At 37.8% G+C, this 23862-nt stretch overlaps 1 protein-coding gene across 1 annotated transcript; it reads right to left on the bottom strand.

Moving 5' to 3' along the window:
* Nucleotides 1-704: 704 nt before the first annotated feature.
* Nucleotides 705-18676, bottom strand: LOC144958085 (uncharacterized). Its single transcript, XM_078889721.1, has 4 exons — nt 18495-18676; nt 6165-6509; nt 5553-5693; nt 705-3022 (listed from the first exon to the last, which is right to left on the bottom strand). Exons 2-4 carry the CDS (start codon nt 6397-6399, stop codon nt 2808-2810), a joined length of 591 nt encoding a protein of 196 aa, XP_078745847.1. The 5' UTR covers nt 6400-6509; nt 18495-18676; the 3' UTR covers nt 705-2807.
* Between the last annotated feature and the right edge of the window lie 5186 nt (nt 18677-23862).

The raw sequence follows: 23862 nt of genomic DNA, 5'->3' as shown, positions 1-23862 counted from the left end.
AGGACAAAACCAAGTAATCTCATTCCAAGACGAAGACATAAAGCATGTTGGAATAACAGACATAGGGGGAAAGAAGACGCAGTAAGTGCTTCCCTGCCCATTATGAGAGGAAAGGAACCCCACCCAGACACTGCCAATGAAATAGGTACCAGTCAATTTTTTATTAATGTGGATGAGGTGTCGTTTTACTTGGTGTGCAAGGGAGATTACTTATTATCTTTATTGCGTCATTTTGTGAGCAAAGGGAGATGACTTATTGTATTTATTACGTCCCTTTGCGAGATATCGTCATATGCATGTTTGGCATTCCCATGAATTGAAGGAATTTTGTAGTCCTTCAGAGCCATTAAGGCAGAGTTTATCCCGGTTTCTATAGCGTGAAATGGACTATAGCAATTACTTGCTAACCTTTGGATTGGACGCTAGTCAATCGCAAAGTACTTTCCGCCAGATCTAATAGACCCAGCTACCCATTTACTGCTGCTGGGTGGGCAGAGGGGCCGTCCTGGAATCAGACGGCTTAGTTTTGTCCTCGCCCTGTTTTTTTTTTTTTTTTTTTTTTTTTTTAAATGAAGGTTTTACGGCGCTTGCAACATAGGTCATATCAGCGCCAGTAAAAAAGAAGAAAATGGGATAGTAAAAACATTCTCGACATACAATTACAAGGACTTAAGAAAAAATTAAGACAAAGGGGAGTTTAAATAGGGAACACATGTGTAGATTCCAAGAGCACACACAGACACCAGCACAAGAATGTTTACATATCACAAGTTAAAAATAAAAATAACAGTACAGAGAGATGATTTCCAATGATTTAAAAAAAAAATCTCCCAAAACTATACATTCAACTATTTCCCTCCCGGGCCAACGACTCAGGCCAGGATCAGGACATAACTAAGTAATCTCATTCCAAGACAAAGCTAGAAAGTAGAAAGCAATTGGAAAACAGATACAGGTGGATAGAAGACACAGCATGTACCTCCCTGCCCACTATGGGAGGTCGCGAACACCCATCCAGGCCCTCGCCCTAGTTGGTATCATTCACTTAGAAGAATTCAGTCCAACGTACGGCTTGATTTTTTGCCCATAAATGAAAATGGCCGGGATCATTAACGGAGAGATGAACAGTCAAATCTATGTTTTCCCCACAAGGGTGGTGGATTATCAGTTCTCTGGGCCTGTGGGATCTACAGTCATCCAAACTCTCACCTCCTCTTCTATTCCCCCAATATGTTTGAATTTGTCCTTTCCTCGGATTTTCGATATGTTTTTTTGGACGTTTGTAACAGCTTGTGTCTGCTTAGTAAGTATTACATTGATTTTTATTGGCAGTTGGTGGTGATGGTGGTAGTAGTTGTAGTAGATACTGTCATCTGCATTTTTTGCGGCCGCAAATATCAGGGCGATCCGCAAATTTTGGCAAATTTCCAAAAATTGGCAAATCGTGGCAAATTTTGGGAAAATTGGCAAATCGCGTGTCAAACTTTGGGGAAAAAAAGAAGCGAAAACAAAATAACGAAAAAAAAAGTACGAAACTTGAGAAATGTTGCAGTTTTGCCTGGGCCCAAACCAAGGGAAGCTACTCTCTACGGATAATGATCTTTGTTACAACGCTATTTTGTAAATTAATAAATGTAGCCTCCTTAAATGTAATAAATTGTCTTTTATATTTTTTTTTTCTGTATCGCGTGTTAATTTTTACTGAAACGCTTAGTTCTCCTCGGCAAAATTTTTGGCAAATTCTTGTCTTTTTGGCAAATTTCTTGGCAAATTTTGGCAAATTTTGGCAAATTTTAGCTCCCAATTTGGCAAAAAATGCAGATGACAGGTAGTAGTAGTAGTAGAAGTTGTAATATTGGGAGTAGTGGTATTAGTAGTAGTAGTAGTAGTAGTAGTAGTAGTAGTAGTAGTAATATAGTAGTAGTAGTAGAAGTTGTAATATTGGGAGTAGCTGTATTAGTAGTAGTAGTAGTAGTAGTAGTAATATAGTAGTAGTAGTAGTAGTAGTAGTAGTAGTAGTAGTAGTAGTAGTAGTAGTAGTAGTGTAAGGAATGATATGCCTTTCTATGTTGGGTGTTGGCGTGTACTATCTCGATCGAGGCTGTTGCGAGTAGTTGTCATGATGTTGCGTTTGTGATTGTGACGTCATATCTTGTTTGCCATGGTATATAAGCGACAGTCACCGCTTGCTCGCTCTCTTTTGACTATTTTGAATTACTATTAAACGTTTCCTAACCGGACAACCAAAATCTAGGTATGTGTACTTAGTAAATCGCGTTCTACCCACTTCGGTGGAGATACATGCCTCGTGCATATTATTTATTTTATTTTATTTTTCATCGTGAATGAGATGTAAAAATCTATTCACGACAGCAGCAGTAGTAGTAGTAGTAGTAGTAGTAGTAGTAGTAGTAGTAGTAGTAGTAGTAGTAGTAGTAGTAGTAGTAGTTGTAGTAATAGTTGTAGTAGTAGTAGTAGTAGTAGTAGTAGTAGTAGTAGTAGTAGTAGTAGTAGTAGTAGTAGTAGTAGAAGTTGTAATATTGGGAGTAGTGGTAGTAGTAGTAGTAGTAGTAGTAGTAGTAGTAGTAGTAGTAGTAGTAGTAGTAGTAGTGGTCGTGGTGGTGGTGGTGGTGGTAGTAGTAGTAGTTGTTGTTATTGTTGTCCTATCGACGTCGGCGACGACGATGACGATTATGATGATGAAGATGATATTTCAAAGAAAGCTTTCTTATTGTGTGTACATAATAAATAAGAATTTCATACGGACAGAAGCTTGAATTCAAAAATGAATTCCAAAGGGGCATAACTCAAAAATTGAAATCTTTCGTTGGGGCGATTTGTCTGACTCTGGGATTTTGTTTCGTCTGTTTCATGACTAGAATGAAGACGATACTGGTGATAGAGAGTAGCATGGCGTTCACGATGTAAACAGCCCATCCCCACGACAACGTCGCGTTGAATTCTGGGTAGAAATCATCCGTCTTGGCGGCGTAGACGATGGCGCCAGTTGTGCCCAACACGCCTGTGAAATAAAATTTAATGTAGATAGAACGAAGTTGACGTCACTTAGGTCTTTGTTATTGTTTTTTGTCATCCATGTTGAATAATTCTCACTTAACTGTATCAACAAGACTATAAAAGTTCATGGTTACACATAGTTTTGTGTGTTGGTCCGTTATACTCCCGGATGGTAATGTTGTGAGCTTCTTAGCCAAGCGCATACTATATATAAGAAAATCTTTGTGCAGGTCTGTTTTTTTTTTTTGTTTGTTTATTGCTTTAGGTCTCTTCCAACACAAATGAGGTTATATGAGAGACCGCTGAAACAAAAAAAACAAGCAATCTAACAAAAATAGTACAAATATAAATCAAAATCATAACCTAAAGATATAAGCTAAATTATAAATAACCAAGAACAAACAGGCAGAAGATTTACAGAAAAAAAAATATCCCCTGTCAAAAATACAATCACAAACCAAAGAAGCAGGATAGGCTAGTAAAGAGAAGAAGAAACGACATCACTATCGGATCGTACACCCATGCGAACATCATAGGTATATGATTCAAGGGTGATGCTCCCATCCAACCACCCGCGTGCAGGTCTGTGGTCCAAGTATTAACTAACTGATTGAGCATTTTACAGGGCAATATCTACTAAACGTGCTCAATGCGCTTTACAAGGGGTCTCTACACAACAGCAACACTTAACATGTAGGATGAGACATGACGTTTGTTAGGCGATATAACAATATATTTTTTTCCGAAAGAGGCAATGATGTTAACTACCAGGTACTCATTTTCACCTGAGTAGGCTGAGAGAATGTGAGTAAAGAGCCTTCTCCAAGGACTCTACAGTGTCCAGCTCAGAGCGGGCTTTGAACCCTAGACCTTCCGATTCGAGCTCCTTGAGAGAGATGTTTTGTTTGTTTTTTCTTTTCAAAATATATTCTTTCCTTTTTCTTTTCTTTATTTTTCTTCATTGTACTAACTGGTCCTCAAATTTATGTGCGGCTATGTGGTCAAGTGGTATGACACTCGCTTTCGGATCGGAAGGTCCTGGGTTCGAGCCTCGCTCGGTGCTTAGTTGTGTCCTTGGAAAATGCTCTTTACTCACATTCTCTCACCGTACTCAGGTGTAAAATGAGTGCCTGCCCGCGAAAAAAATTGTAATATCGCCTAACAGGCGTCATGTCTTGTCCTACATGTTAATTGTTGCTGTTGGCCAGGGACCCCTCCCGGTTTCTATAGCGTGAAACGGGCGATAGAAATTTCTTGCTTTCCTTTGGATAGGACGCTAGTCTATCGCAAAGTACTTTCCGCCAGGTCTAAGAGACCCAGCTACCCATTCACTACTGGGTAGACATGGTTGGGGGTTCAGTCGACCACTTCACCCTCTGATATTGGGATTACAGGACGTGAAAGAACGAGGATCGATGAGCTTTATTGACAACCAGCATATTATATTTAGACTAGAAAATAAGATGCGATCACTCTGAAATCAGAAGATCATTTCAGCAGAAGAGTGGTTTTACACCTCCAATGAGATTGGAACCAGTTTTTTGACATCACACTTATGTTTCCAATTCTAATGAGGTAAATGTTGCTGCTCGAAGCTCGAAGAAATAAATAACAATAATATAATGGAAACTTCAATTAAATAATATACTAAAACAGATAAATTGGACGTTTCGGGTTTTCCATTTATCAGCAAAACAGGATGAATGAAACACTACAGACGAATGAAGTAATGTGGTAGTGGCGTTGTTAAAATGAATAAACAAAAATATGCAATGTTTTTGTTTATTCATCTTAACAGCGCCACTTCCACATTATCTCATTCGTCTGTAGTGTTTCATTCATCCTGTTTTGATGATAAAGGGAAAATCTTGCATTTAATTTCACATTGTTATTCAATTCTAATGATGCAACAATAAAATTGTCTTACACTTCCAATGAGACTAGAACCTTTTTTCTTGACATCACACTTATGTCCCCAATAGGATTCAATAGTCTGATGTCACGTCGCCCAGCAACGAGCATCGTGGTTATAAACAAAGAAAATCAGTACTTTTTATTCTCCATGCTGGCTAGAACTTTTTCACGTGTCATGTGATCAGAATGTAAAAAGTCAAAACGTGATCAGATTTATAATGTTTTTCTCCTCTGGACACAGTTGTATGCTCGTGGGAGAAATATTTCATAAGGGCATCCGCCATTGTTCCGATAGTTTAGAACCAGTTGCTAAGTTACTATGCGTCATTACGAGGGAAGTGGCGCCACGACTGTTGAAGGCTGTTCTAATTATGCAACAATAAAATTGTTTAACCCGTGAAGGTGGAGTTATTTTACACTTCCAATGAGACTAGAACCAGTTTTTTGACATCACACTTTATGCTCCCAATTCTAATGATAACATTGATAACAATAACATTGTCTTACCTGTGAAGGTGGAGTGATTTTACACTTCCAACGAGACTAGAACCAGTCTTTTGACATCACACTTTATGCTCCCAATTCTAATGATAACATTGATAACAATAACATTGTCTTACCCGTGAAGGTGGAGAATGCCAAAGGATAGACAAAGTCCTCCCTCTTCTTGTCCACTATGTGCAGATAGCCACAACTGACCACAAGGGTGAACATGAGGACGACTGAGAAGATACAAAACATTCGGCTCACCTCGAACCAGCCTGTGGGATGTGGGACATAATAGGAGGTTGGAAACGTGATAGGGGTGTAATAATGTTGATGGTGATATTGTTGTTGTTGTTGTTGTTGATGATGATGATAATGATGATGATGATAAGGAGGAGGAGAATGGTGATGAGGATGATGATGATGATGATGATGATGAGGAGGAGGATGATGATGATAAGGAGGAGGAGGATGATTATGATGGTGGTGATGGTTATGATGATAAAGAGAAAGAAAAAGGCAAAGAAGAAGATGACGAAGATAAAGATGATGATGGTGGTGGTGGTGGTGGTGATGGTAACGCTATTGCCGACGATAGAACGATGATGACGACTCCACATGTTTGGGTCTTATGGCTCTAAAAATAGTTTATAATATGCATTATATAATATACCCCTTAAAAAGCAAATTGAATATGAAGGTGAAGGTCACTCACGACTCAATCCACCAATAAACATCAACCTTACCGATCTCCGATCCCAGCGAGAACGGAGCACATCTGTGATACGAAACGCCAATCTCGTGATGACACTGCATGATCAACCCGGAGTCGACCCATTGACCTTGACCTAACGACCCTGACCTCCATGCGGGGCTGGTCAATCCCAGCATCCCCAGGATGAAGCACGTGATCAAAGCTATGGCCGACCAGACGTAGATCAGATTGTGGAAAAGACGAACAGATGGTGAAATTTTCTCCATGTTTGTTGTTGCTTTTTTGTTTGTTTGTTTTTTTTTTTTGTATTTTGTTTTTTGTTTTTTTTTGTTTTCTGATACCGAGATAAAGTGATTCAGGTAGATGCTCTGTTGGGCTGAAACGAGAAAAATATGGAGTAGTTTAATAACATAACAATAATCATTTATATCATGCGCCCAGAATATGGTTCAACAGTCGTGACGTCACTTCCCTCGTAATGACGCATAGTAACTTACTAACTGGTTCTTAATTATCGGAACAGGGGCGGACGCCCTTATGAAACACTCCTCCGACGAGCATAAAAGTGTGTCCAGAGGAGAAAAACATTATAAATCTGATCGTGTTTTGACTTTTATACATTCTGATCACATGACCTGTGAAAAAATTCTATCCAGCATGAAGAATAAAAAGTACCGATTTTCTTTATTTAAAACCAAGCTGCTGGTTGCTGGGTGGACACGGACATGACATCAGACTATTGAATCCTATTATAGATGGCTTACGCGCATGCGCAACACACATACATACATGACACTTTTCCAGTGCGTTTAATACCAAATTCAATATTTCAATATCAATACAGCCGTACTATGGAAAACCCGTATTTAAAAATTTGGCCAGAAAGCTCGTCCTTCAAATATCGATCGATGCAAATGACCCCCATGGCTATTTTCAATAAAAGATTAGATAGTAATTGTTTCGATTTGAAAATATTATATTATTATATATATTTGCATGTTTTCACAAAGAAATGTACTGAGTGTTACTCAGAAACAAAAATATAAATTTTTGATGTTAACATTATTTAAAGTTAAAATATTAATAGAAATTAAAAAACAAAAGCATATAAGTGTTAATGAGTTCGGCTTTCTGTTTTATGTTTTTGTTTTGTTTTTAAGGGTTTTACGGCGCTTGCAACACATTAAGGTCATATCAGCGCAAGTAAAAAGGAAAAAAAAAATGGGATAGTAAAAAGTTCTAGAATTACAATTAAAGCACCCAAGAAATAGTAAGACATAGGGGAACTGGGAACAAATAGGGATCAGATGTAGATTCCAAGAGCATACAACCAATGCACTTAGTTTGAGATCACCTATAAGTGTCATCCAGACACAATCACAAAATCCAACAAAGAGGAATACACTCAAATGCTTGCATTATCCATTAACAATAAGAAATATAATAACACATAACAGAGAGATGATTTACAAGGAAAAAAATATCATCTCCCAAAACAATAACTATGCATTTGACCGTTTCCCTCCCAGTCAAGGACTCCGGCCAGTGTCGGGACAAAACCGAGCAATCCCACACCAAGACAAAGACAGAAAGCAAGTTGGAAAACAGATATAAGGGGATAGAAGACACGGTAAGTACCTCCCTGCCCACTGTGGAGGTAGGGAACCCCACCCAGTTTCTGTTTTACGAATCACATGAAAACATAACATGCCATTTTTTTTTTAAATACCATTTTAAAAAAACAAAACCCGTAGGTACCTCCACGTAGGCTTTGTTTTCTCCGTTTGGAATTCACGCCATTAAAAATGGAAAAAAAAACAACAGGATGGCAACATGTGACCTGACAATAGATATTTTATCCATTAAAAAGTTAAATTTATTGTCCTCGTAAAAAAGGGTCGAATGGTTTACATTGTAACGATTTTGTTTTTGTTTTGTTTTGTTTTTTTTTTGTTTTTTTTTTTGTTTGTTTGTTTGTTTTTGTGCTTTTTTTGTTTGTTTGTTTGTTTTGTTTGTTTTTTGTTGGTTTTTTTTTTTTTTGGGGGGGGTAGGGGGTGGGGTTCTTTTTTGTTTGTTTTTTTTTTTTTGTTTTTAAGGGTTTTACGGCGCTTGAAACACATTTAGGTTATATCAGCGCTAGTAAAAAGGAAGAAAATGGGATAGTAAAAAGTTCTAGAATTACAAATAAAGCACCCAAGAAAAAGTAAGTCATAGGGGAATTGGGAACAAATAGGGATCAGATGTAGATTCCAAGAGCACATTATCAAAGTACTTAGTTTGAGACCACCTTATAAGTCTCATCCGGACACAAGAACAAAATCCAACAAAGAGGAATACACTCAAATGCTTACATTAAACATTTAAAATAACAAATATAATAATACATAACAGAGAGATGATTTACAAGGAAAAAAATATCATCTCCCAAAACAGTAACTATGCATTTGACTGTTTCCCTCCCAGCCAGGACTCCGACGAGGGCCAGGAGAAAAAAACAAGTAATCCCATTCCAAGACAAAGACAGAAAGCTTGTTGGATAACAGATATAAGGCGATAGAAGACACAGTATGTCTTTATTTTGTTTTTGTTTTTGTTTTTCAATATCAGTCGAGAGCGTCTGATTCCAGCTGTGTGAGTGGGAGAGAGGTGATTTTGATTTTTAAAATGGATTTATAAAAGAAACGAAAAAAAAATAGACAAAAAAAAAAAAACAAAAAAAAACAACAACAAAAAACAAAAACAAAAAAAGGCCCGTTCTACAATACCATTTAACTTTTGTTATTCGGCTATGTAGTCTTGTGGTATGACACTCGCTTTCGGATCGGAAGGTCCTGGGTTCGAGCCTTGCTTGGCACATAGTTGAGTCCTTAGAAAAGGCTCTTTACTCGTATTTTCCCACCGTACTCAGGTGTAAAATGAGTACATGGCCGTTAAAGCGTTGTCTCTGTCGGAAAAGAATGTAATATCGCCCAACAGGCGTCATATCTCGTCCTACATGTGTATAACTCCACACAGTTCTACATATTCCAACAATAACTACTCACAGTTCTACATATTCCAACAATAGCTACTCACAGTTCTACATATTCCAACAATAACTACTCACAGTTCTACATATTCCAACAATAACTACTCACAGTTCTACATATTCCAACAATAACTACTCACAGTTCTACATATTCCAACAATAACTACTCACAGTTCTACATATTCCAACAATAACTACTCCTCACAGTTCTACATATTCCAACAATAACTCCTCACAGTTCTACATATTCCAACAATAACTCCTCACAGTTCTACATATTCCAACAATAACTACTCACAGTTCTACATATTCCAACAATAACTCACAGTTCTACATATTCCAACAATAAATACTCACAGTTCTACATATTCCAACAATAACTACACACAGTTCTACATATTCCAACAATAACTACTCACAGTTCTACATATTCTAACAATAACTACTCACAGTTCTACATATTCCAACAATAACTACACACAGTTCTACATATTCCAACAATAACTACACACAGTTCTACATATTCCAACAATAACTACACACAGTTCTACATATTCCAACAATAACTACACACAGTTCTACATAGTCCAACAATAACTACACACATTTCTACATATTCCAACAATAACTACACACAGTTCTACATATTCCAACAATAACTACACACAGTTCTACATATTCCAACAATAACTACACAGTTCTACATATTCCAACAATAACTACACACAGTTCTACATATTCCAACAATAACTGCTTCCAGTTCTACGTATCGATGGCCCGTTGATTTAACCTCTGAAGTACCGTCAACTGGGGCTACTTAGGCCACCCGGGGTAACTTAGGCCACTCACTGAAAACAAAATTGCTTATTTTAAAAGATAAATTACATGTAGCTTTTATCTTTTGAATAATTAGAACCCAATAGATCTAATAAGCACTCATGAATTTAACTTTTTTAAACGCAACCTTTTTTATTTTACTAAGTGGCCTAAGTAACCCCGGATAGCCTAAGTAACCCCGGATGGCCCAAGTAACCCCGGATGGCCTAAGTAACCCCGGATGGCCTAAGTAACCCCGGATAGCCTAAGTAACCCCGGATGGCCTAAGTAACCCCGGTTGACTGTAGCGTTTTCGCCAATCCTCTTTTCAAACCTCTGATGTCAACTTCAGAGATAAGCGTACTCTCTTTTTCTTTGGATTCTAGATAATCCGTAGAGAGCTTTGTTCATCTAGTTTTAATTTCAAGGTAGACGGAGAAGTACTGCGCTATTCTTTTTCAAGCGATCAAAGTACGTTACGTATATGATGCATTGTGAGTTTTCGTGGATTAAAAAGTATCATTCTGACTATAATTACAACCTTTATATTTTGCTTCACATTTTATGGGGTTGTGGTGACAGTGGACTCCAAGTATAGCACATAATACATTATAATCATTTTGGGCATTCATAAATTATGTCACGGCTGCTGAATTATCAATTTCTAAAGCACGATGAGACTGGGATCAAAACCCATTGTCTTCCGGTTATGGTTCAGATGCTTTACTAGTAGAAATAATGTACGAAATGATGATTGACTTTAAAAAAAAAAAATACCCCGACCACCTGTCTCCCTCATTCCTATTTCAAAAAAAAAAACCCCACAACCAATAAACTTTGCCCGTCGTTGAGAATATGGAACGATTTCGTGCTTGAAATAAGTAGGTGATGTATGGCTCGCGTTTTACACTTAGGTACGGCGAGAGAATGTGAGAAAAGAGTCTTTTCCACGGATTCAATTTTGCGCAGATCAGGGCGGGACTCGATTCAAAGACCTTCTGATCCGAGGGTAAGATATTATACCACACGACCACATAGCTACACTACTTTGATTTTTGATGAAGTGAGGGTTTTTTAATGACATTCCACTCTAAGGGATTCTCTAGGCCTATTGCTCCGGTTCCAAATCCAAGTCCAAGACAAAGGGAAAATAAATCAAAAATGTTTCCTCTTCAAAGAGAAAGAATGATGGTGGAGATGACAAAACGGAAAGCTTCGTCAGAGAGGCCCTATCCTGCATGAACTCAATCAATACTAGAGATTTTTGCCACTCTTTAAAATTAGAAAATATGTATTAAAAATGAACATGTACATAGTTTTACGCAACTACCATTAACATCATCATCATCATCATCATCATCATTGCCTTTTTCACCCTTGGTCAGGGTATAGGCCACAGAAAAACAGTTCCCATCCTTCTCTATCCTGCGCTAACTTTTTTTTTTCTCGTTCCATGTCTTATCACTTCTCTTATTATAAACATGCAAAAACTAAAAACATTAGCTTTGATACTACGCCTATAATTTGTCTCATAAAAATGTAATAAATAGGAATGGGGTAAAAGTTTCCCGGGTAAACTACGGATAAAGTCGGTGTTAGGGTTGAGCGAGTTAAAGCGATCAATTGAAATTATAGAGACAATCAATAGTGATTGGAACCGCCAAGACATCAGTTTCAATTCAAGCATGCTAGAAGTCGACCTTGATTTTTAGTTTTGTCTTTGGTTCAGACGAGGAGATCGGCTACACAACATAATAACAGCTTTACTTGTGAGGCGGACAATGATATGAAAGGTATAATATTCTAACATTTTTTATTCACTTGGGGTTCGAAAAAAAAAAAACGATAGTTAAATGTTTTTTATGTAGTGGGAAAATTGTTGGTATGTACGAATCTAAACTGTATAATCTAATAAATAATCCTAGACGATTTGTTGTAGCATTGCTATACAAATATTTTTATTCCGTTTCGAGGTAAAAAGTTAAATATGATTAATCTCGTTCGTGAAACAATCCTGAATGTTTATCAAATTTGTCTTAAATTTGATTTTCTGACTATCTGATGTATTGCACAATGCTTTTCTTTGGTATATCATTATTATGATTATTTTATGAAACGATTCGATAACATTATGACTTTATTAGATGGAATGTTTCTTTCTTGATTCTATACCAGACTCCGAAATACAATCTCAAACTGACCAGAATGATCGACCATCTGCAAACCTACCTCATTGAACAACCATCGGACACCACTGGGCCAAATTTTTCACAGAAATCTGTTGATCAAAGTATCGGCTATTTGTTTCCATGAATAAATAGGTCATGAAGACTTTGCATTTTTACAGCTTTATCATTTTTTGTTTCTTTGATTTGGTTTATGCTGTGGAGACATTTGGTTACAGCTATTTCAAGTATTTTAATTGTAACAGCACATAATTTATTTTATTTTTTCATCCTGATCTTCTTCTTCTTCAAGTACCAAGTCTGTGCCAGACACCGGTGATCATGGTACGCCATTCATCTCTCTGATCAGATAACCTCTAAAAACTATAGTCACATTTTTTTTTATTAATGGTGCGTGTTTTTTCTGGTTTTTCTCAGCAGTCCCTCTATCAAAAGTTGTAAAAATTTGTGTCAACCTTTGAATCAATTCAACTGAATATAGAGTTTGGACCGTGTCGATGCCATATCAAAAAATTTCTTCTTTAAGGCCTTTAAAAAAACTACTTTAAAACCGCTGTCATAAAATTCGAGATTTTACACTGTAAAAAATGTAAAGTTACGCACCACAAAGTATGAGATGAATTCAAAAAAATCTCGTGCTGACACGTAGATAGTTCGGCTAGTGAATACGAGTTCACGTTTCCGAATAAACACAATTGGCTTTATCTGCTATAAACGTACAACTTATGTTATTTGCTTTAAATTTAGAATTTATGATTTGTTGCATACTATCAAAACATCCTGTCGCAATTGGATTCAGTAGTCTGATGTCACGCAGTCCGGCAACGGCCATCTTGGTTCTAAACAAAGAAAATCATTACTTTTTATTCTTCATGCTGGCTAGAACTTTTAATTCCCTCTTCATATGCCTTTTGATCAAAATGTGTAAAAGTCAAAACATGATCATATTTATGTGTTTTTTTCCCTCTGGAAACGTTTATATTCCCGCCGGAGAAATATTTCATACGGGCGTCCGCCACTGTTCCGGTAGTTTAGAGCCAGTGTTACTAAGTTACCATGCGTCATTAGGAAGGAAGTGACGTTACGACTGTTGAAGACTATTACCGATATGAAATCTCTAGTTTTAAATCATTTGAAATACTGATTATAATATACTCAGTATTTTCATATTAACAATGAATGCTGTTTCAATAACTTTTTTAAAATCTATCTATGCACGAACGTTTCACAGAGCATTTAAAGGCTTTTAAAACATACAAGCTTTTAAAAAGAAATCTACTTGTATCTATCGATAAGCCATTAAAGAGGACGGCTAACTTTTTGAAATTGGAATTTCACAATCAACCCGAGCAGGTGCTTATCGAAATACGACGGAGAGATCACCAATGTGGAACGACATGGTAGGAAAAGGATCCAAGACAACTTTGATATGGATATCATCTACAGATGTACGGAACTGGGTAATCGTTATCATACATCCGACAAAGGAATGGACGTCTGATAATTCGGGTAGAAAAAGACTCATGAGTTCTGGACAGAGGATCTGATATTCTTGCAAATGGTGAAGATACTTGGTATTTAGGAGAATGGCATACCGTTTTTTTTTCTTTTCTGCATCATCTGAAAAGTAGAGACTATCATTCTGGGGTCAATGCAGAGGTGTTTGAAGACTGGCTAAAGAACCGTTTGCTGCCTTTCCTCGAAGCACCCAGCTGTATTGCATTGGGCAAAGCTACCATTTTGTTGCCCATGATCACCTCAATGCTCCAACTTCGGCAAATATAAAAACTGGTATGATTTCATGGCTCCAGCCAGACAGCACTACATATTCTGACTATTTATCAAAGGCCCAAGTGAAAAGAAACAAACCAGAAACAGTTTTCAAAGCAGACTGTCTAATCAATGAGTTTTGACTCGAAGTTGCGCGACTTCCCCCATATCACTGTGAGCGCAATCCAATTGAGCTCAATTTGACCCAAGTAAAGGGAAAGATTGAGAGGTGGAACACCAAATTTACTCTCACCGACCAGGCAATAAATGATATAGCAAGGGAAGACAGGGAAAAGGCATGCTCTAACCTTCGCAAACTGGAGGAAAATTACATTTCATTGGATAGAGTGATGCCACAAAACTTTTGCATAGTCGTTTCATTTCTCCTTTTCCTCATCCTCGTCATTAGAATGTGATGATTGGTGTAGCCAGTATGTCTTTGTTGTTGGTGGTGGTGTTGTTGTAGTTGTTATTGCTGAACACATGTACATATTTTTGGAGACACTGAATCATAAATTGATGAATTTCTACTTATGACCAGTTTACATTCAATTTATGTAATCCTCATTGGCATAAACACAAGCTATTTCTATAAATTTCGCAAACAAAATAGTGTTGAAAGTGCGTAATGTTCACTTTAATTTGTATTCATCAGTAATGTGTATTGATAGTTATAAAATGTAGATGTCTGAAAGTTAAGGATTGCCATTCGTTCCATCATATTCAAATACTGGATGTATATCGTTTAAGTTTCAATTAACCGAACATTCCATTATAACGAATTCCTTCAAAATGGATAATCGGATAAGTCATAATTTTGATGCTGTAAATCCTTACCAGTTATCGATTTTAATATACCTGTCATAGGGAAATCCGTTCCTATTGGTTTACAATTAATGTAAACTATTGTTTTGATTATGACACATTGATTCAGAGGTCCGTTCAAACGTTTGCAGCAGTGCTTTGAGGGGCAGCTGTGCATTGATGGGCATTGAGGGGCAGCTGTGCATTGACGGGCATTGAGGGGCAGCTGTGCATTGAGGGGCAGCTGTGCATTGAGGGGCAGCTGTGCATTGAGGGGCAGCTGTGCATAGAAGGGCAGCTGTGCATTGAGGGGCAGCTGTGCATTGAGGGGCAACTGTGCATTGAGGGGCAACTGTGCATTGAGGGGCAACTGTGCATTGAGGGGCAACTGTGCATTGAGGGGCAACTGAGAAAAAGAAGAAAAACACTCGCCACTTATTAAAAATCTGACTATAGTATTCCTCTTCTCTTTCTTTGTCACCCAGCTGTTCAAACTATTCAAATATGTTTATCCTGGTCTACCTTTACTCTTTTTACCTTCTATCTTTCCATTCTGGTAACTACAGTAGTTTTAAAGATTTGATATCAGATCTTTGCGTAATTTAACAGTACAAAAAGAATACCAACAGAAATGGATAAAGGCGCCAGATAATAAATATATGTAATAATCTGATCATAATAATCATTTCAAAGTTACTAACTTATATTTCAGATCATATTTCAGATTATTCATCTTAACAACGCCACTACCATATTATCTCATTCGTCTGTAGTGTTTCATTAATCCTGTTTTGTTGATAAAGGGGAAAACCGAAACGTCCATTTTATCTGTTTTCGTATATTAAATTGAAACTTACATTCAATTTCACATTGTCATTTAATTACATGTAACAAAATTAGTGCTAAACCAAAAAGACAGGCAGGAAATTTTATGATGGAAGAAAACACGATTCATTTTTTTTTAATGCAAATATTGTGTTGAAAAGGAAGAGAAGCGATTAAAAGAAAGATTCTATTGCAAGGGAAGCGGAACCAGTTGTCTCGAAGTTACAGACGAAGACAGACAACATATTTTTCAAGAAAGCCAAGAAAATACAAATCCGATGAATGCGTCAAACACGATATTATTTGTGAACCCTCGTCCCCAAACGGTATTAAGTCGGGATGATAAAGATGCTTAAAATAGAATTTGTAGCCAGAAATATCAGACTTAAGTTGAGTTTATTTGTGCTTTATAGAGGAGAAGGAATATTATATTTTACTGTGCTAAACACCAACGTTTCATATTTTTGACTAGTTTAACTATAATTTGACTTTTTAGCGTCTGGACCATCCTGACTTAAATCCGTTTTGAGACTAGGGGTCACATTTGATATGGTAATCTCTGATGTGGATGATATGAACATTTATATAGCGCATTTCCACGGATTTACCATGCTCAATGCGTTTTACAATGCTTTATTTATAACCCCCCTCCCCCAGTAGGTGTTCAGGTCATATGAAACCATATTTTTATTCCATACAACACCTGTCGCCTGCTAGGCGTCCTTTTGGTTCTAACACTCTTACAACATCCGTCACTACACATACTCCTTCACCCCGAGGTCAAGTGGGGTTAATTCTGATTGTTTGTTAAGTGTCAAAGCTAAAGACACACATGAGTTCGGGACGAGAACTTTTCCACGATTACTGTCACCCGCCCGGCCACTGACCACGATGAACATGGCTTGACTTTTGTTACAAGACCGCACCGTTGAGCATGGAGAGCCACACAACCACCCCCCCCCCCCCACACCCCCCTCCCACTGGCTAAATAATAAATGTATCCACGCATAAACCTATAGATAGCATGCGCTTGGCTAAGAAGCTGAAAACATATAACGGACCAACACACAAACTTCTGTGTAACATTGAACGTTTATAGTCTGTTTAATACAGTTTAGTGAGAATTACTCACAAACGTGGATGACAAATAAAAATAATAACAAAGACCTGAGTGACGTCAGCTTCATTCTATCTTTACATTTTTAAAAAAGTAAGTAATTCATTCAAGTTTATCGTATTATGCTCGAATCCACCCATTAAATGAATTGAAATGCTCTAGGCAGCGAGCTCATGACATGCATTTAGTTAAAACTCGTTGATTCTCTCTACCAAAACATTATGTAATTTGATATCAACACTCAAAAACCTATTCATTTCTAATTTTAAAAAAAGAGAAATTAATTCAATTCAATTCTAACACGACCTCAAATTCATCCATGAAATGAATTTCAATTTATTGAGTGAAAGCATGTGTATTATCTACCAAATTCAGTCCCTTAGTTTGTGGACAAAGAAAAATTACAATGGCCTCTCTCTCCCTCCACACGGTACTGGTATCATCGGTGTTAAGGGTCGCTTTTCCTTGAAAAAATGAGTAATTAATTAATGTACTTTTATCGAGAACATGAGCACATCCATTCCATGAAATGAATTTTATTATTATTATTATTATTATTATTATTATTTATTATTATTATTATTATTATTATTATTATTATTATATTATTATTATTATTATCATTATTATCATTATCATTATTATTATTATTATTATTAATTTTTTTATCATTATTATTATTATATTATCATTATTATTATCATTATCATTATCATTATCATTATCATTATTATTATCATTATTATTATTATTATTATTATTATTATTATTATTATTATTATTATTATTATTATTATTATTATCATTATAGACCACATGTTTTTAGTATAAACGCACATTTATCCCCCCTGCCAACACAATACCGCCATTGATTGACCAAACACACGTGAGTAACATTTTGGTCCGAGCACTCGTGCTTCAAATATCGATCGATAAAAATGACCCTCATCTTGCCAAAAACTCTCAAACCTGGGACTTTGCGGTGACGTTACACGACAGGTTTGAGACTTTTTGTCAAGATGACCATCATTTTAAGGACGAGTTTCGTGGCCAAAATTCTACTGTTTAAAGGTTTATTTTTAGGAAATTGCCAATATACACATACTCGTACATAACATAGAATTTACAATTTACATTTCAAAACAGGTGAGATCAATAGTAAGTAAAGGTAATTTTTAAAAGTAGAGAAATAAATAGATAAATGAATTTTTCTTTTTTGAAAAAGAATAAGCAAACAAACTTGACTAAGTGGGCACCATACAAAACATAAAGCAATTCATTTTTCAGGAAACAACACAGATGGAACATTTAAGAATGTGTAAATAGGTAACTGAGCAAAGACAAAATTCATCCATTTTATAAGCAGAACAACCATAAAATACAAACAAACCAACAATCAATTACAAGATAAATATCGTATGAATGGGTAGACCAGGTAAAAACAAAATTCATCCATTTTCTAACAAACAAAAAACAAAACATGTGTTTTGTTTTGTTTTGTTTTGTTTTTAGAGTACGGCTATGTGGTCTTGTGGTATGACACTCGCTTTCGGATCGGAAGGTCCTGGGTTCGAGCCTCACGCTCGGCGCATAGTTGAGTACTCAGGTGTAAAATGAGTATCTGGCCGTTAACAGCGTTGTCTTAGTCCGAAAAATTGTAATATCGCCTAACAGGCGGCATGTCCCGTCCTACATGTTAAATGTTGCTGTTGACCAGGGACCCCTTATAAAGCGCTTTGAGCACATTTAGTGGATATTGCCCTATATAAATGCTCAATTTAATTTACTGTAGAATAATACTAGTTACCAGCATACCTGCAAATATATTGGAAACCTTCCACAGTGTATTGAATGAATGAAGTTATCGCCACAGCATTCTCCTTGTTATTGTATTTAGTCCGCCAGCTGGGTGTTTCGTTGTCACTAAATTACGCCCTCAATCGGATTATAAACTTTAATGGTTGCACGTGTGAGGTAAACAAGACCATTGTTTTCCTCTTTCAGTCACAAAATGAATGACAAAAATAATTCTGGTTCTTCTGATGAATGATGTTAAATTGATGGTCGGCGGATCAAAACTCTGAAGTCTACATACGAGCTTTGCACACCCGTGTTTTATTTAATTTTGGGCGGATCAGAACGTTGTCATCGTTATCTTACAGCCTGACACTACAACCCTCTGGGACTTATAGTTTGACTTCATTTTTTAAGGTTTGTGTACCGTCTAGTGAGTTGTTGTTAGTAGAGCTCACTATTGAATACAACTCACGATTTGTTTTCTTTTGTGGTCAGAGACTTGTCATTTGACGTCATTTTTTGGTCAGCGTCAGGCTATAGATAGTTTGCAGATGACGTCACTCATACCTTTGTTATTGTTTTTGCCATCCGCGTTTGTGAGTTGTTCTCACTAAACTGTATTAACCAGACTATAAAAGTTCATGGTTACACAGAGTTTGTGTGTTGGTCCGTTATACTTCCGGATGGCAATGTTGTGAACTCATTGGCCAAGCGCATTCTATCTATAGATAGTATGCGCTTGGCTAAGAAGCTCATAACATTGCCATCCGGGAGTATAACGGACCAACACACAAAATTATGTGTAACCTTGAACTATGATAGTCTGGTTAATACAGTTTAGTGAAAATTACTCATACACGCGGATAGCAAAAAGCAATAACAAATGCCTGAGTTACGTCAACTTCATACTATCTATAAGTTTACGATGGCTACGATCAGGCCTCTGACATCTCAAAATTCTGAAGTCTACATACGAGCTACACAGTCAGAGGTCTCACCCGCCCAAAATTAAATCAAACATGGTGCGCAAAGCTCGTATGTAGACTTCAGAGGTTTGGTCCGCCGATCGTGAAAATCGGGACTTCAGAGGTTTGATCCGCCGACCATCGAAATGAAACTTCTAGCATGTTTTGAAAGTCAGGTCCGATTCGTTTAATGTCGCGGTGCATCCAATACTCAAAACTCAACATGTACATATATGCAGGTCTACCATCCCAACGCAATGATGGGCCTAATTTAACATTGTTGTAATGGACAATATTTTACGTTCATTTTTTTTTTTTTTGAGATTCCCATTACAACAATGAGCCCATAATATTTTGTGTTAGAATACCTGCAAAAAGTGCACGTTGTTAAAATTCAATCTCAAGTTTAACCTACGAGTTTGTTTTTAAAAAATAAAAACTGCTTTCATTGTCAAGAGTGAATGCTGTTTCTTAGAACTTCAAGAATTTCCTTAAATTCGGACAATTTTGATTTTAATTTTAATATCCTTTATTTCTTTAGTTAATTATGACACAGTAAAAACATATAAATCACGATGGCTCACATATTGTGCACACGACTTCCGTTTATACAACACACATTTATTTCCTTGACTGTGAATGGCCAAATAATTTTGAACCCATGTCATGTTACCTATCTTATCAGAAACAGGCAGGAGCAAGGGAGGGAGGGAGAGAGAGAGAGAGGGGGGGGGGAGGGAGGGAGAGAGAGAGAGGGGGAGGGAGAGAGAGAGGGGGTGGGAGTGGTGGAGATGGGGGGAGGGGAGAGGGTAGGGAGGGGGGAAGCATTTTTTTTTCCTTTTAAACGCCCTTTCGCAATGGCACCATAAGATCCCGTCGCCTAGGCATTCCATAAAGGAAAAATATAGATAATCCGTCAAACAGGATGTCTGATGTCAACAGGAATCACCCATGTTGTCCAAGTGAGCAATTTGGGGGTTACTAATCTTGCCCAAGGAAAAAAACGAAAGTGCCTGAAGCGGGGCTAGAACCCGGGACCTTCCGGATCACAGTGCAATGCCTTAACCACTCGGCCACTTCGCCCCCTAGGGGGAAGCATTCAGAAAAGGCAAACCATGGCAATACAGTATTTGGTCCTTCAGTCAAAGAAACAAGACCAATGGAGCCTGAGTTCATCCCGGGTTCGATGACGTTAAATGATGGAAAGAAGCAACTGTTAGCTACCCTTTGGATATGAGGATTGTTTATCGCAAAGTACTTTTCGCCAGACCTAGCAGACCCAGCTACCCAATCACTGCCGGTTGTAGGTTGAAAAAGAGGGCGGGGGGGGGGGGGGGGGGAGGAGGGTCAAAAAATAATTTCGACTACACCCGGGTTCGATCCAGGTCCTTTGCGCGTGAAGATAGTGCTCTACCAACTGAGCAATTGGACCTCCAAAATCAGGAATATAATCCTTTGTTAGATTATAGTTGATATTTTTAACTTGAGCTTTTTATATAGCACAATATCCACTAAACGTGCTCAACGCGCTTTACAAGGGGTCCCTGGCCAACAGCGACACTTATCATGTAGAACGAGACATGACGCATGTTAGGCGATAGTACCATTTTTTTCCGACAGAGACAACGATGTGAACGGCTAGGTACTCAGTTTACAGGTGAGAGAATGTGAGTAAAGAGCCTTTTCCAATGACTAAACTATGCGCCGAGCAAAGCTCGAACCCAGGACCTTCTGATCCGAAAGCGAGTGTCATACCACTATACCACATAGCTGCAGTTAGTTCACTCTACCGCAGCCTGGGAAGGGTTAAGGAAATGTCGAATGGACAGCGGTCACTGGTAGAGTCAAGCTGGACAAGGCCGAAGCGGTTGACATAAAAGTTTGACGCGAATTCAATCGGTGATTAATTTATGTGAATGGGGAACTGATTTCTTATCTTGGGTATTGGTAACTCGCTGCTGTAGGAGTGGTAGAGGGAATCGTGTAGATGTGTGATTTTAATTTGAGAACTGGGAATGGAATAGAAAGAGGAGGGGAAGAGAAGGAGGAAGAGGAGAAAGAAGAAGGGACTGAGAGAGGAAGAGAGAGAGGAAGAGAGAGAGAGAGAGAGAGAGAGAGAGAGAGAGAGAGAGAGAGAGGGAGATAAGAAGAAAGTATGAGGAAAATTGATTGGGAAGAAGAAATATTCAAAGGATAAAATCGGAAATTAAAGATGAGGTACCGAAGAAGAAAGGAGAAGGAGAGAAGAAGGGGAGGAAGAGGAGAGGGGAGAAAATGATGGTGGAGGAAGAGGAAAAGGAGTAGGATGAGTAGATGGAGGCTGAAGAGTGGGAGAAAGAGAAGGAGGAAAAGGAAGAGGGAACTGAGAGGGGGAAAGATGAAGAGGAGAAGGAGGAGGAGGGAAAGAAAGAGGAAAATGGGGAGAAATAGGATGAGTAGAAGGAGGGAAAGGGGGGAATAGGATGAGGAGGAAAAGGAGTAAGAGAAATAGGAGGAGTATGAGAAAAAAAAAGAGGAGGATGAGAAGGTAGGAGAAGAGGGATGAGAAGGAGTCGGCGTGCGGAGGACGAGGAGTAGGAGGAGGAGGAGGAGGAGGAGGAGGAGGTAAGTATGAGAAGGAAGAGGAGGAGAGGAGTAGAAGGAGGAGGATGAGGAGGAAGGATCTCGAGGATAGGATGGGGAGTGGGAGGAGGAGGCGATCTTATTTATTTTTAGATAACTTTATAGAAAATGTTTCTTCTATATTCAATACTGCTGAATAAATCATGCCCCGACAGTCCTATAGCATTTCGGTGAGGTCAAAGTTCAAAATGAAACAATTCAAATCAACCAGACCATAAGTTGACTTCATCAAACAAGCCAACCAAGTCTAGCCTTAACCTCTCTGAGAATCAAGTTTGAATCAATAAAATGAATTGTCACCGCTGTGCATCTCCGTCGTACGGTTCATGTTTGCCGTTGGCTGCCTTCAAATAAAGTGTTGGGTCTCGTGTGTGTCTTCTGCAGAACAAAAGCCACTTTGTTTCCGGGAAGGTTACGAGTTCAAATCGAAAAGTAATATTTTGAACAAGGGATGAATTTTTTCAAGTCCTCAGTTGCGCACATTTTGGTTATTTTCTCTTGCGCAATTTTTTACTGTTGTAAACGTGAATTAACCGCAAATTTCAGATACTATTGTTGATTTTTTGGGGGATTTTTATTTATATTTTATTTTTTATATTTTCCTTTCTTGCATTGTATCGTGCGGCTATGTGGTCTAGTGGTATCGCTTTCGGATCGGAAGGCCCTGGGTTCGAGCCCCGCTCGGCGCATAGTTGAGTCCTTGAAGAAGGCTCATTACTCACATTCTCTCACCGTACTCAGGTGTAAAAAGAGTACCTGGCCGTGAACAGCGTTGTCTCTGTCCGAAAAAATAATTGTAATATCGCCTAAAAGGCATCATGTCCCGTCCTTCGTGTTAAATGTTGCTGTTGCCCAGGGATCCCTTGAGCACGTTTAGTGGATATTGCGCTATATAAAAGTCTTTGAGATCTCTTTTATGGCACGTTTACAACTCTTTGCTATATTATGTTTGCAAATTCATTCATTTTCTTACACACTGGTGGAGAACCTGTAACAGTTGAGGAGAAATAAAGGCTATTACGAAAAGACACTTCTATATTTTAACTGCTATACTGTATTGTGGAAATGATGAGATGACGCACACTCGCTGTTTATAGATAGTATGAAGTTGACGTCACTCAGGTATTTGTTATTTTTTGTTTTTGTTTTGTTGTTTTTTTTTTTGTTTTTTTTTTGCCATCCGCGTTTATGAGTAATTCTCACTAAACTGTAGTAACCAGACTATAAACGTTCCTGGGCACATAGAGTTGTGTGTGCTTGTCCGTTTTACTTCCGGATGGCAATGTTTTGAGCTTCTTAGTCAAGCGCATACTATCTATATGCTTTCAAAGGAGAGTACGCTATAAATTAAATAATCAAAGCAGATATTCTAAATAACGTTTGAGTCAACGGATAATAGAATTACCCTTTATTTAAGAAAGGTTTGCAAGTTACTCATAAATTTATCTGAAAAACAGGCTTGAGTCAAGTTATAAAGTAGTTCTTCAGAGGCATTTGGCCCATGGAGCCGGAGTTTATCCGTAGCCTGACACTGAAACCCAAAAAGACTGGCATTTTGACGCCATTGTTTGGTTTTTGCACCGCCTAGTGAGTTGTCGTTAGTAGAGCTCATGGAAACAAGTTATTTCATTGGGGAACTATTGAATACAACTCACGATCTGTTTTCTTTTGAGGCCAAAGACTGGTATTTTGACGTCATTTTTTTTTGGTCAGTGTCAGGCTATAGATAGTATGCAGATGACGTCACTCAGGCCTTTGTTATTGTTTTTGCCATCCGCGTTTGTGAGTTGTTCTCACTA

The sequence above is a fragment of the Berghia stephanieae genome, chromosome 12 (genome assembly GCF_034508935.2).
Source record: "Berghia stephanieae isolate SIO BIC M18660-M18661 chromosome 12, UCSD_Bste_1.3, whole genome shotgun sequence".
Classification (NCBI taxonomy): domain Eukaryota; kingdom Metazoa; phylum Mollusca; class Gastropoda; order Nudibranchia; family Aeolidiidae; genus Berghia; species Berghia stephanieae.
This window is presented reverse-complemented; position numbering and strand designations above follow the sequence as displayed.

What these genes read in the sequence shown, in the direction of transcription:
- LOC144958085 (XM_078889721.1), bottom strand. Translation starts at nt 6,399, where the DNA reads ATGGAGAAAATTTCACCATCTGTTCGTCTTTTCCACAATCTGATCTAC. An exon ending in CTCGCTGGGATCGGAGATCG is followed by an intron (nt 5,694 to 6,164) that starts GTAAGGTTGATG and finishes CACATCCCACAG; the next exon opens with GCTGGTTCGAGGTGAGCCGA. An exon ending in GGCATTCTCCACCTTCACGG is followed by an intron (nt 3,023 to 5,552) that starts GTAAGACAATGT and finishes TTTATTTCACAG; the next exon opens with GCGTGTTGGGCACAACTGGC.